The sequence below is a fragment of the Teleopsis dalmanni genome, unplaced genomic scaffold (assembly GCF_002237135.1).
Source record: "Teleopsis dalmanni isolate 2A unplaced genomic scaffold, ASM223713v2 unscaffolded_contig_0826, whole genome shotgun sequence".
NCBI classification, from domain to species: Eukaryota; Metazoa; Arthropoda; class Insecta; order Diptera; family Diopsidae; genus Teleopsis; species Teleopsis dalmanni.
The window spans coordinates 1-11,411 of record NW_024032208.1 but is presented as its reverse complement, the minus strand read 5'-3'; the positions used below and the strand labels follow the sequence as shown (position 1 = coordinate 11,411).

The 11,411-nt window shown below is 32.2% G+C and overlaps 8 protein-coding genes across 8 annotated transcripts; 4 read left to right on the top strand and 4 right to left on the bottom strand.

Moving 5' to 3' along the window:
* Positions 1–292: 292 nt before the first annotated feature.
* LOC119663732 (histone H3) lies at positions 293–709 on the top strand. Its single transcript, XM_038073336.1, has one exon. It carries the CDS (start codon positions 299–301, stop codon positions 707–709), a length of 411 nt encoding a protein of 136 aa, XP_037929264.1. The 5' UTR covers positions 293–298.
* A 1,275-nt stretch (positions 710–1,984) lies between these two features.
* Positions 1,985–2,397, bottom strand: LOC119663733 (histone H2B-like). The gene has a single exon (XM_038073337.1). The coding sequence runs from the start codon at positions 2,389–2,391 to the stop codon at positions 2,020–2,022; it is 372 nt and encodes a 123-aa protein (XP_037929265.1). The 5' UTR covers positions 2,392–2,397; the 3' UTR covers positions 1,985–2,019.
* A 152-nt stretch (positions 2,398–2,549) lies between these two features.
* Positions 2,550–3,006, top strand: LOC119663727 (histone H2A). The gene has a single exon (XM_038073332.1). It carries the CDS (start codon positions 2,598–2,600, stop codon positions 2,970–2,972), a length of 375 nt encoding a protein of 124 aa, XP_037929260.1. The 5' UTR covers positions 2,550–2,597; the 3' UTR covers positions 2,973–3,006.
* A 1,283-nt stretch (positions 3,007–4,289) lies between these two features.
* On the bottom strand, positions 4,290–4,627 carry LOC119663731 (histone H4). The gene has a single exon (XM_038073335.1). The coding sequence runs from the start codon at positions 4,612–4,614 to the stop codon at positions 4,303–4,305; it is 312 nt and encodes a 103-aa protein (XP_037929263.1). The 5' UTR covers positions 4,615–4,627; the 3' UTR covers positions 4,290–4,302.
* Positions 4,628–4,948: 321 nt separating this feature from the next.
* LOC119663725 lies at positions 4,949–9,996 on the top strand. Its single transcript, XM_038073330.1, has 4 exons — positions 4,949–5,347; positions 7,107–7,170; positions 7,265–7,614; positions 9,580–9,996. The coding sequence occupies exons 1-4, from the start codon at positions 4,949–4,951 to the stop codon at positions 9,994–9,996; spliced, it is 1,230 nt and encodes a 409-aa protein (XP_037929258.1).
* LOC119663728 (histone H2B-like) lies at positions 6,633–7,045 on the bottom strand. Its single transcript, XM_038073333.1, has one exon. It carries the CDS (start codon positions 7,037–7,039, stop codon positions 6,668–6,670), a length of 372 nt encoding a protein of 123 aa, XP_037929261.1. The 5' UTR covers positions 7,040–7,045; the 3' UTR covers positions 6,633–6,667.
* Positions 7,198–7,687, top strand: LOC119663726 (histone H2A). Its single transcript, XM_038073331.1, has one exon. The coding sequence runs from the start codon at positions 7,246–7,248 to the stop codon at positions 7,618–7,620; it is 375 nt and encodes a 124-aa protein (XP_037929259.1). The 5' UTR covers positions 7,198–7,245; the 3' UTR covers positions 7,621–7,687.
* On the bottom strand, positions 8,935–9,272 carry LOC119663730 (histone H4). Its single transcript, XM_038073334.1, has one exon. It carries the CDS (start codon positions 9,257–9,259, stop codon positions 8,948–8,950), a length of 312 nt encoding a protein of 103 aa, XP_037929262.1. The 5' UTR covers positions 9,260–9,272; the 3' UTR covers positions 8,935–8,947.
* Positions 9,997–11,411: the final 1,415 nt, after the last annotated feature.

Genomic DNA, 11,411 nt, shown 5'->3' with positions numbered 1-11,411 from the left:
ATACTTGTCTATTCAGACTTAAACAGTAAATAAATTCCACACTAGATACGCACAGTATTTATAGAAAAAATGAACAATACAAAAGATATGAGTGACAATGCTTAAATACAACAAATTACTCAAAGGCACTCAAATAATTTAGGGTAGAAATAAACAATGTAAAGGATATGAAGGATATGAAGGACAATGACTGTTTGAACATGTGAACAGTTGAGATGGATCATAAGAGTTTGTTTTGAAATTTACTCTCTCAACATTTTTTCGTTAAATTAAATTTTATTTAACAATTTGTTTAATTATGGCTCGTACAAAGCAAACTGCTCGTAAATCGACTGGTGGTAAGGCACCACGTAAACAATTGGCTACTAAGGCCGCACGCAAAAGTGCGCCCGCAACTGGCGGTGTAAAAAAACCACATCGTTATCGTCCGGGAACTGTAGCTTTGCGTGAAATTCGTCGCTACCAAAAGAGTACAGAGCTCTTAATTCGCAAACTGCCATTCCAGCGTTTAGTCCGTGAAATTGCACAGGATTTCAAAACTGATTTACGTTTCCAGAGTTCTGCTGTAATGGCTCTGCAAGAAGCTAGCGAAGCATACTTGGTGGGACTTTTTGAAGACACTAACTTATGCGCTATTCATGCTAAACGCGTAACCATTATGCCAAAAGATATTCAATTGGCGAGACGTATTCGTGGAGAACGTGCTTAAGAAGCACTTTTAAAAAAATTTTTAAAAATCGGTCCTTTTCAGGACCAAAATTAATTAAAGAAAAGAGATAGTTAATAGTCATATTCAAATTGATAATACTCAGACGAAATGAATAAAAGCAATCGAAATTCTTTGTAATTTAACTTTTCGTTTATAGTATTTATATATGTTTGTAACACTGTATTTAAATTTCACACCTGGTTACTAGTACTAACCATAAGATCATAACGGGTAATTACTTGGGACCAAGTGGAGTTTGGGCATAAGATCGCCCATGTTATTGAAATTTAGTAGTTATTTTGCTTTGTTGCTTGTTCAAATTATTAACTTAATATAACAATTGAAGGACTTGTATTAAATTCTTAGTACTATAAAGAGATGAAGTTTCACTTTTCACGCTGTGGCTTTCGATTAAGATCGACCAGTAGACACAGTACAAAGTTTTGAATTTATTTCATCTAATAGATAAATAGATTATAATAAAAAAAATTTTGAAATATTACGTAAATGTGAGAACAGAAACAGCATATACTGACTTGAGAAGCTATCTAATAGTTTAAAGAGCTACATCCAAAAAAAAAACACAAATACCATGGATAATATAAAGTTATAGGCATACATGAAGAAGAGTAAATGTGCTAATTTGATGATGAGGTTTAAGTAAGTAATTCAAACGGCTTTATTTTTCATATTTCGAATCCTGTCGATTTAGAATCAAATTTGGAAATGGAAAGCTTTTCATTTGTTAACGATGTCTTGTCAAAGTTGTCAAAACATTTAAAAACTCAAATATTTTACAAATACTCTGTTCTAATTTGATGATCTTCTGTTAAACTATTATAAACTCTGTCAGAACAATTCTTAATAATAACGAAACCAAATCCGATTTCTATTATCTGACAATAGATAAAAACTGCAATTTTGTTTAACATATATAGTTATAGGTCAGTGATGACACCATATACCTCGGCATCATTATTTCTAAATAAATTATTAGGTAAGGTTTTTTTTGAATATACCATATTGTTAATTTTTCTTTGAGAATTGTGACTCTCTGTATTTTAATTGAAACCTAATAACTATGCTATAATCAGAGTGAACTAAGTTCTCTAATTTTTTGGTTTTGATGATATTTTTTGTTCCGATACAAGTACTCAATGCAGTTTACTATTTCAATCGTTTTAGGAATGTTCTTTATTTGTGAAGTCTATACTAATAATTTTAAGATCAATTATCGACTTTAATTAAATATTTTTGTGGCCCTGAAAAGGACCGTTGGAGTTAATGTTGATTGTTCAATACAAAGAAATTTACTTGGAACTGGTATACTTAGTGACGGCTTTAGTACCTTCACTAACTGCGTGCTTAGCCAATTCTCCAGGAAGTAAAAGGCGAACTGCAGTCTGAATTTCCCGACTAGTAATTGTGGATCGTTTGTTATAGTGGGCCAAACGTGAAGCTTCAGCAGCAATGCGCTCGAATATATCATTCACAAAGCTGTTCATGATGCTCATAGCCTTGGATGAAATACCAGTATCAGGATGAACTTGCTTCAATACTTTATAAATGTAAATAGCATAACTTTCCTTCCTCCTGCGCTTCTTCTTCTTATCGTTCTTAGTTATATTCTTCTGAGCCTTTCCGTCCTTCTTGACCGCTTTTCCGCTAGTTTTTGGTGGCATGATTTCAAATGTAAATTTTCAAATTTTCAATTTTTCGAATTCTCAAATTTGAACTACCCTCGCTCAGAATTTAAGTATTTTTAAAACAGAAATTTCAAGAAATTCTCTCTTCACATTAGGGGATGAAAAAGGTATAAATTCTTGGTGTTTGCCTGTTTTCAACTTAGATCACGTAGATCAACTTAACAATCAAATACTATTGAAATATGTCTGGTCGTGGTAAAGGAGGTAAAGTTAAGGGCAAGGCAAAGTCTCGCTCAAATCGTGCTGGATTACAATTTCCAGTTGGTCGTATTCATCGATTGTTGCGTAAAGGCAACTATGCTGAACGCGTTGGTGCCGGCGCTCCCGTCTACTTAGCTGCTGTAATGGAATATTTGGCAGCTGAAGTTCTTGAATTGGCTGGCAATGCAGCACGCGATAATAAGAAGACAAGAATCATACCCCGTCATTTACAATTGGCCATCCGTAATGACGAAGAATTAAACAAATTGTTGTCTGGTGTTACAATCGCACAAGGTGGTGTATTACCAAACATCCAAGCTGTACTTTTGCCTAAGAAAACAGAAAAGAAGGCTTAAACTATATCTTACAACACTGTTTCTTTCGAAATTTTCGAACAACAACCGTCCTTTTCAGGACGATCAATTTATTTAATTAAAGAAAACATACTTCATTTCAAACAATTATTATTTATATAAAAATTTCTTTTAGAGCGTTTTTCGAATAGCAAAGAAAGAAATAAAGGACAAACACAAAATTTTTATATTAATTTTTATTGAAATTTGGCTGACCATACAACGCTGTTTCGAGTATTACCAAATACTCTTCATCAGTGGTCTTAGGTTGTATGCAATTCTATTAAATTTTACTCAAACATGAATTTTATCTCATATATTTTGGCGCGTAAATGCAGATAACAAAATTACTCAAGTTCCATCTTCATTTCATTTCGGCTTATAGTTTCTTACTCAATTTTACTCACACTCACACTCATATACTCACACTCATTCGGCTTGGAAGTATATGTATGCATTGTAAATATAGTTCTTGAATGTCCTTGGTTTTCGTGTGAACTGTACTGGCAATTTTGTCAGTTACTTTTTTTTTAATACAAAATGAATGCTATAATAATGCAACCCCTAAACATTTCAGTTCACATACCAGTAGGTAGAAATTTTCCCGCCATAATTTTATCTGCTACCAAACGAAAGATATAATTTTAAAAGCATCTGTGTTATTAAAAAAATATCTTTCTCTCTTTGGAACTTATTTTCTGTGTGGTAGGAAACTGAAGGAAACTGATATATATTTTTTTATAGCTTTATTCAATTCAGGTACACATTTAAATACTAAGTGTTACGAGTATAAATAGAATTTCATTATGAGATATCGGTTTTCAATATTGTTTCAGGCTATCTTGCCATGTAAAATCACATTGAGAATGATAGTATAGACAAAAAACTTAAACAATTATTTGTATAATTATTGGAGCTAACAATTAAGTTCTCTATGCATTGTAAACTTTTCTAAGAACCGAAATGTTACATACATCTTTGTTATATTTACTTCTTCTTTATTGAGAAATATCAAATCTTGAAATATTCTCAGACATTTCTATATCTAATACCAGCTTGTCAAAAAAAAAACAATTTTGAATTCCTACATTAAAACATGTTTTTTGAAAATCAAACTAAGAAAAATTTCCAAAGCCTCTTACTTAAATTAAACTTCAGTTTATTTTTGTCTTAAAATCTTAATCTTTTCAGTCAATACAAATATTTCTATAAATTACTGTCGAGTATGTGTTCAAATGAATTATTTATCTCAAATAATAAAAATATTTGGGTCCTGAAAAGGACCATTGGGCAATATATATTGTTATTGCATTGTTAGTTGAATGTTATTAACTTAACCTCCGAAACCGTAGAGGGTGCGACCTTGTCTTTTCAAAGCATATACAACATCCATAGCTGTAACAGTCTTCCTTTTGGCATGTTCTGTATATGTAACTGCATCACGGATCACATTTTCCAGAAATACCTTCAATACACCACGAGTTTCTTCGTAAATCAAACCAGAAATACGCTTAACTCCACCACGGCGAGCCAAACGTCTAATAGCTGGTTTCGTGATACCTTGGATGTTATCACGAAGAACTTTGCGATGACGCTTAGCACCACCTTTTCCCAAACCTTTACCACCTTTACCACGACCAGTCATTTTGAGTTTATAATTTTAGTACAGATAATACTTGTCTATTCAGACTTAAACAGTAAATAAATTCCACACTAGATACGCACAGTATTTATAGAAAAAATGAACAATACAAAAGATATGAGTGACAATGCTTAAATACAACAAATTACTCAAAGGCACTCAAATAATTTAGGGTAGAAATAAACAATGTAAAGGATATGAAGGATATGAAGGATATGAAGGACAATGACTGTTTGAACATGTGAACAGTTGAGATGGATCATAAGAGTTTGTTTTGAAATTTACTCTCTCAACATTTTTTCGTTAAATTAAATTTTATTTAACAATTTGTTTAATTATGGCTCGTACAAAGCAAACTGCTCGTAAATCGACTGGTGGTAAGGCACCACGTAAACAATTGGCTACTAAGGCCGCACGCAAAAGTGCGCCCGCAACTGGCGGTGTAAAAAAACCACATCGTTATCGTCCGGGAACTGTAGCTTTGCGTGAAATTCGTCGCTACCAAAAGAGTACAGAGCTCTTAATTCGCAAACTGCCATTCCAGCGTTTAGTCCGTGAAATTGCACAGGATTTCAAAACTGATTTACGTTTCCAGAGTTCTGCTGTAATGGCTCTGCAAGAAGCTAGCGAAGCATACTTGGTGGGACTTTTTGAAGACACTAACTTATGCGCTATTCATGCTAAACGCGTAACCATTATGCCAAAAGATATTCAATTGGCGAGACGTATTCGTGGAGAACGTGCTTAAGAAGCACTTTTAAAAAAATTTTTAAAAATCGGTCCTTTTCAGGACCAAAATTAATTAAAGAAAAGAGATAGTTAATAGTCATATTCAAATTGATAATACTCAGACGAAATGAATAAAAGCAATCGAAATTCTTTGTAATTTAACTTTTCGTTTATAGTATTTATATATGTTTGTAACACTGTATTTAAATTTCACACCTGGTTACTAGTACTAACCATAAGATCATAACGGGTAATTACTTGGGACCAAGTGGAGTTTGGGCATAAGATCGCCCATGTTATTGAAATTTAGTAGTTATTTTGCTTTGTTGCTTGTTCAAATTATTAACTTAATATAACAATTGAAGGACTTGTATTAAATTCTTAGTACTATAAAGAGATGAAGTTTCACTTTTCACGCTGTGGCTTTCGATTAAGATCGACCAGTAGACACAGTACAAAGTTTTGAATTTATTTCATCTAATAGATAAATAGATTATAATAAAAAAAATTTTGAAATATTACGTAAATGTGAGAACAGAAACAGCATATACTGACTTGAGAAGCTATCTAATAGTTTAAAGAGCTACATCCAAAAAAAAAACACAAATACCATGGATAATATAAAGTTATAGGCATACATGAAGAAGAGTAAATGTGCTAATTTGATGATGAGGTTTAAGTAAGTAATTCAAACGGCTTTATTTTTCATATTTCGAATCCTGTCGATTTAGAATCAAATTTGGAAATGGAAAGCTTTTCATTTGTTAACGATGTCTTGTCAAAGTTGTCAAAACATTTAAAAACTCAAATATTTTACAAATACTCTGTTCTAATTTGATGATCTTCTGTTAAACTATTATAAACTCTGTCAGAACAATTCTTAATAATAACGAAACCAACCGACTTCTATTATCTGACAATAGATAAAAACTGCAATTTTGTTTAACATATATAGTTATAGGTCAGTGATGACACCATATACCTCGGTATCATTATTTCTAAATAATTTATTAGGTAAGGTTTTTTTTGAATATACCATATTGTTAATTTTTATTTGAGAATTGTGACTCTCTGTATTTTAATTGAAACCTAATAACTATGCTATAATCAGAGTGAACTAAGTTCTCTAATTTTTTGGTTTTGATGATATTTTTTGTTGCGATACAAGTACTCAATGCAGTTTACTATTTCAATCGTTTTAGGAATGTTCTTTATTTGTGAAGTCTATACTAATAATTTTAAGATCAATTATCGACTTTAATTAAATATTTTTGTGGCCCTGAAAAGGACCGTTGGAGTTAATGTTGATTGTTCAATACAAAGAAATTTACTTGGAACTGGTATACTTAGTGACGGCTTTAGTACCTTCACTAACTGCGTGCTTAGCCAATTCTCCAGGAAGTAAAAGGCGAACTGCAGTCTGAATTTCCCGACTAGTAATTGTGGATCGTTTGTTATAGTGGGCCAAACGTGAAGCTTCAGCAGCAATGCGTTCGAATATATCATTCACAAAGCTGTTCATGATGCTCATAGCCTTGGATGAAATACCAGTATCAGGATGAACTTGCTTCAATACTTTATAAATGTAAATAGCATAACTTTCCTTCCTCCTGCGCTTCTTCTTCTTATCGTTCTTAGTTATATTCTTCTGAGCCTTTCCGTCCTTCTTGACCGCTTTTCCGCTAGTTTTTGGTGGCATGATTTCAAATGTAAATTTTCAAATTTTCAATTTTTCGAATTCTCAAATTTGAACTACCCTCGCTCAGAATTTAAGTATTTTTAAAACAGAAATTTCAAGAAATTCTCTCTTCACATTAGGGGATGAAAAAGGTATAAATTCTTGGTGTTTGCCTGTTTTCAACTTAGATCACGTAGATCAACTTAACAATCAAATACTATTGAAATATGTCTGGTCGTGGTAAAGGAGGTAAAGTTAAGGGCAAGGCAAAGTCTCGCTCAAATCGTGCTGGATTACAATTTCCAGTTGGTCGTATTCATCGATTGTTGCGTAAAGGCAACTATGCTGAACGCGTTGGTGCCGGCGCTCCCGTCTACTTAGCTGCTGTAATGGAATATTTGGCAGCTGAAGTTCTTGAATTGGCTGGCAATGCAGCACGCGATAATAAGAAGACAAGAATCATACCCCGTCATTTACAATTGGCCATCCGTAATGACGAAGAATTAAACAAATTGTTGTCTGGTGTTACAATCGCACAAGGTGGTGTATTACCAAACATCCAAGCTGTACTTTTGCCTAAGAAAACAGAAAAGAAGGCTTAAACTATATCTTACAACACTATTTCTTTCGAAATTTTCGAACAACAACCGTCCTTTTCAGGACGATCAATTTATTTAATTAAAGAAAACATACTTCATTTCAAACAATTATTATTTATATAAAAATTTCTTTTAGAGCGTTTTTCGAATAGCAAAGAAAGAAATAAAGGACAAACACAAAATTTTTATATTAATTTTTATTGAAATTTGGCTGACCATACAACGCTGTTTCGAGTATTACCAAATACTCTTCATCAGTGGTCTTAGGTTGTATGCAATTCTATTAAATTTTACTCAAACATGGATTTTATCTCATATATTTTGGCGCGTAAATGCAGATAACAAAATTACTCAAGTTCCATCTTCATTTCATTTCGGCTTATAGTTTCTTACTCAATTTTACTCACACTCACACTCATATACTTACACTCATTCGGCTTGGAAGTATATGTATGCATTGTAAATATAGTTCTTGAATGTCCTTGGTTTTCGTGTGAACTGTACTGGCAATTTTGTCAGTTACTTTTTTTTTAATACAAAATGAATGCTATAATAATGCAACCCCTAAACATTTCAGTTCACATACCAGTAGGTAGAAATTTTCCCGCCATAATTTTAACTGCTACCAAACGAAAGATATAATTTTAAAAGCATCTGTGTTATTAAAAAAATATCTTTCTCTCTTTGGAACTTATTTTCTGTGTGGTAAACTGAAGGAAACTGATATATATTTTTTTATAGCTTTATTCAATTCAGGTACACATTTAAATACTAAGTGTTACGAGTATAAATGGAATTTCATTATGAGATATTGGTTTTCAATATTGTTTCAGGCCATGTTGCCATGTAAAATCACATTGAGAATGATAGTATAGACAAAAAACTTAAACAATTATTTGTATAATTATTGGAACTAACAATTAAGTTCTCTATGCATTGTAAACTTTTCTAAGAACCGAAATGTTACATACATCTTTGTTATATTTACTTCTTCTTTATTGAGAAATATCAAATCTTGAAATATTCTCAGACATTTCTATATCTAATACCAGCTTGTCAAAAAAAAAACAATTTTGAATTTCTACATTAAAACATGTTTTTTGAAAATCAAAGTGAGAAAAATTTCCAAAGCCTCTTACTTAAATTAAACTTCAGTTTATTTTTGTTTTAAAATCTTAATCTTTTCAGTCAATACAAATATTTCTATAAATTACTGTCGAGTATGTGTTCAAATGAATTATTTATCTCAAATAATAAAAATATTTGGGTCCTGAAAAGGACCATTGGGCAATATATATTGTTATTGCATTGTTAGTTGAATGTTATTAACTTAACCTCCGAAACCGTAGAGGGTGCGACCTTGTCTTTTCAAAGCATATACAACATCCATAGCTGTAACAGTCTTCCTTTTGGCATGTTCTGTATATGTAACTGCATCACGGATCACATTTTCCAGAAATACCTTCAATACACCACGAGTTTCTTCGTAAATCAAGCCAGAAATACGCTTTACTCCACCACGGCGGGCCAAACGTCTAATAGCTGGTTTCGTGATACCTTGGATGTTATCACGAAGAACTTTGCGATGACGCTTAGCACCACCTTTTCCCAAACCTTTACCACCTTTACCACGACCAGTCATTTTGAGTTTATAATTTTAGTACAGATAATACTTGTCTATTCAGACTTAAACAGTAAATAAATTCCACACTAGATACGCACAGTATTTATAGAAAAAATGAACAATAGAAAAAGGTTTGAGTGAAAATGCTTAAATACAACAAATTACTCAAAGGCACTCAAATAATTTAGGGTAGAAATAAACAATGTAAAGGATATGAAGGATATGAAGGACAATGACTGTTTGAACATGTGAACAGTTGAGATGGATCATAAGAGTTTGTTTTGAAATTTACTCTCTCAACATTTTTTCGTTAAATTAAATTTTATTTAACAATTTGTTTAATTATGGCTCGTACAAAGCAAACTGCTCGTAAATCGACTGGTGGTAAGGCACCACGTAAACAATTGGCTACTAAGGCCGCACGCAAAAGTGCGCCCGCAACTGGCGGTGTAAAAAAACCACATCGTTATCGTCCGGGAACTGTAGCTTTGCGTGAAATTCGTCGCTACCAAAAGAGTACAGAGCTCTTAATTCGCAAACTGCCATTCCAGCGTTTAGTCCGTGAAATTGCACAGGATTTCAAAACTGATTTACGTTTCCAGAGTTCTGCTGTAATGGCTCTGCAAGAAGCTAGCGAAGCATACTTGGTGGGACTTTTTGAAGACACTAACTTATGCGCTATTCATGCTAAACGCGTAACCATTATGCCAAAAGATATTCAATTGGCGAGACGTATTCGTGGAGAACGTGCTTAAGAAGCACTTTTAAAAAAATTTTTAAAAATCGGTCCTTTTCAGGACCAAAATTAATTAAAGAAAAGAGATAGTTAATAGTCATATTCAAATTGATAATACTCAGACGAAATGAATAAAAGCAATCGAAATTCTTTGTAATTTAACTTTTCGTTTATAGTATTTATATATGTTTGTAACACTGTATTTAAATTTCACACCTGGTTACTAGTATTAACCATAAGATCATAACGGGTAATTACTTGGGACCAAGTGGAGTTTGGGCATAAGATCGCCGATGTTATTGAAATTTAGTAGTTATTTTGCTTTGTTGCTTGTTCAAATTATTAACTTAATATAACAATTGAAGGACTTGTATTAAATTCTTATTACTATAAAGAGATGAAGTTTCACTTTTCACGCTGTGGCTTTCGATTAAGATCGACCAGTGGACACAGTACAAAGTTTTGAATTTATTTCATCTAATAGATAAATAGATTATAATAAAAAAAATTTTGAAAGATTACGTAAATGTGAGAACAGAAACAGCATATACTGACTTGAGAAGCTATCTAATAGTTTAAAGAGCTACATCCAAAAAAAAAACACAAATACCATGGATAATATAAAGTTATAGGCATACATGAAGAAGAGTAAATGTGCTAATTTGATGATGAGGTTTAAGTTAGTAATTCAAACGGCTTTATTTTTCATATTTCGAATCCTGTCGATTTAGAATCAAATTTGGAAATGGAAAGCTTTTCATTTGTTAACGATGTCTTGTCAAAGTTGTCAAAACATTTAAAAACTCAAATATTTTACAAATACTCTGTTCTAATTTGATGATCTTCTGTTAAACTATTATAAACTCTGTCAGAACAATTCTTAATAATAACGAAACCAAATCCGATTTCTATTATCTGACAATAGATAAAAACTGCAATTTTGTTTAACATATATAGTTATAGGTCAGTGATGACACCATATTCCTCGGCATCATTATTTCTAAATAAATTATTAGGTAAGGTTTTTTTTGAATATACCATATTGTTAATTTTTCTTTGAGAATTGTGACTCTCTGTATTTTAATTGAAACCTAATAACTATGCTATAATCAGAGTGAACTAAGTTCTCTAATTTTTTGGTTTTGATGATATTTTTTGTTCCGATACAAGTACTCAATGCAGTTTACTATTTCAATCGTTTTAGGAATGTTCTTTATTTGTGAAGTCTATACTAATAATTTTAAGATCAATTATCGACTTTAATTAAATATTTTTGTGGCCCTGAAAAGGACCGTTGGAGTTAATGTTGATTGTTCAATACAAAGAAATTTACTTGGAACTGGTATACTTAGTGACGGCTTTAGTACCTTCACTAACTGCGTGCTTAGCCAATTCTCCAGGAAGTAAAAGGCGAACTGCAGTCTGAATTTCCCG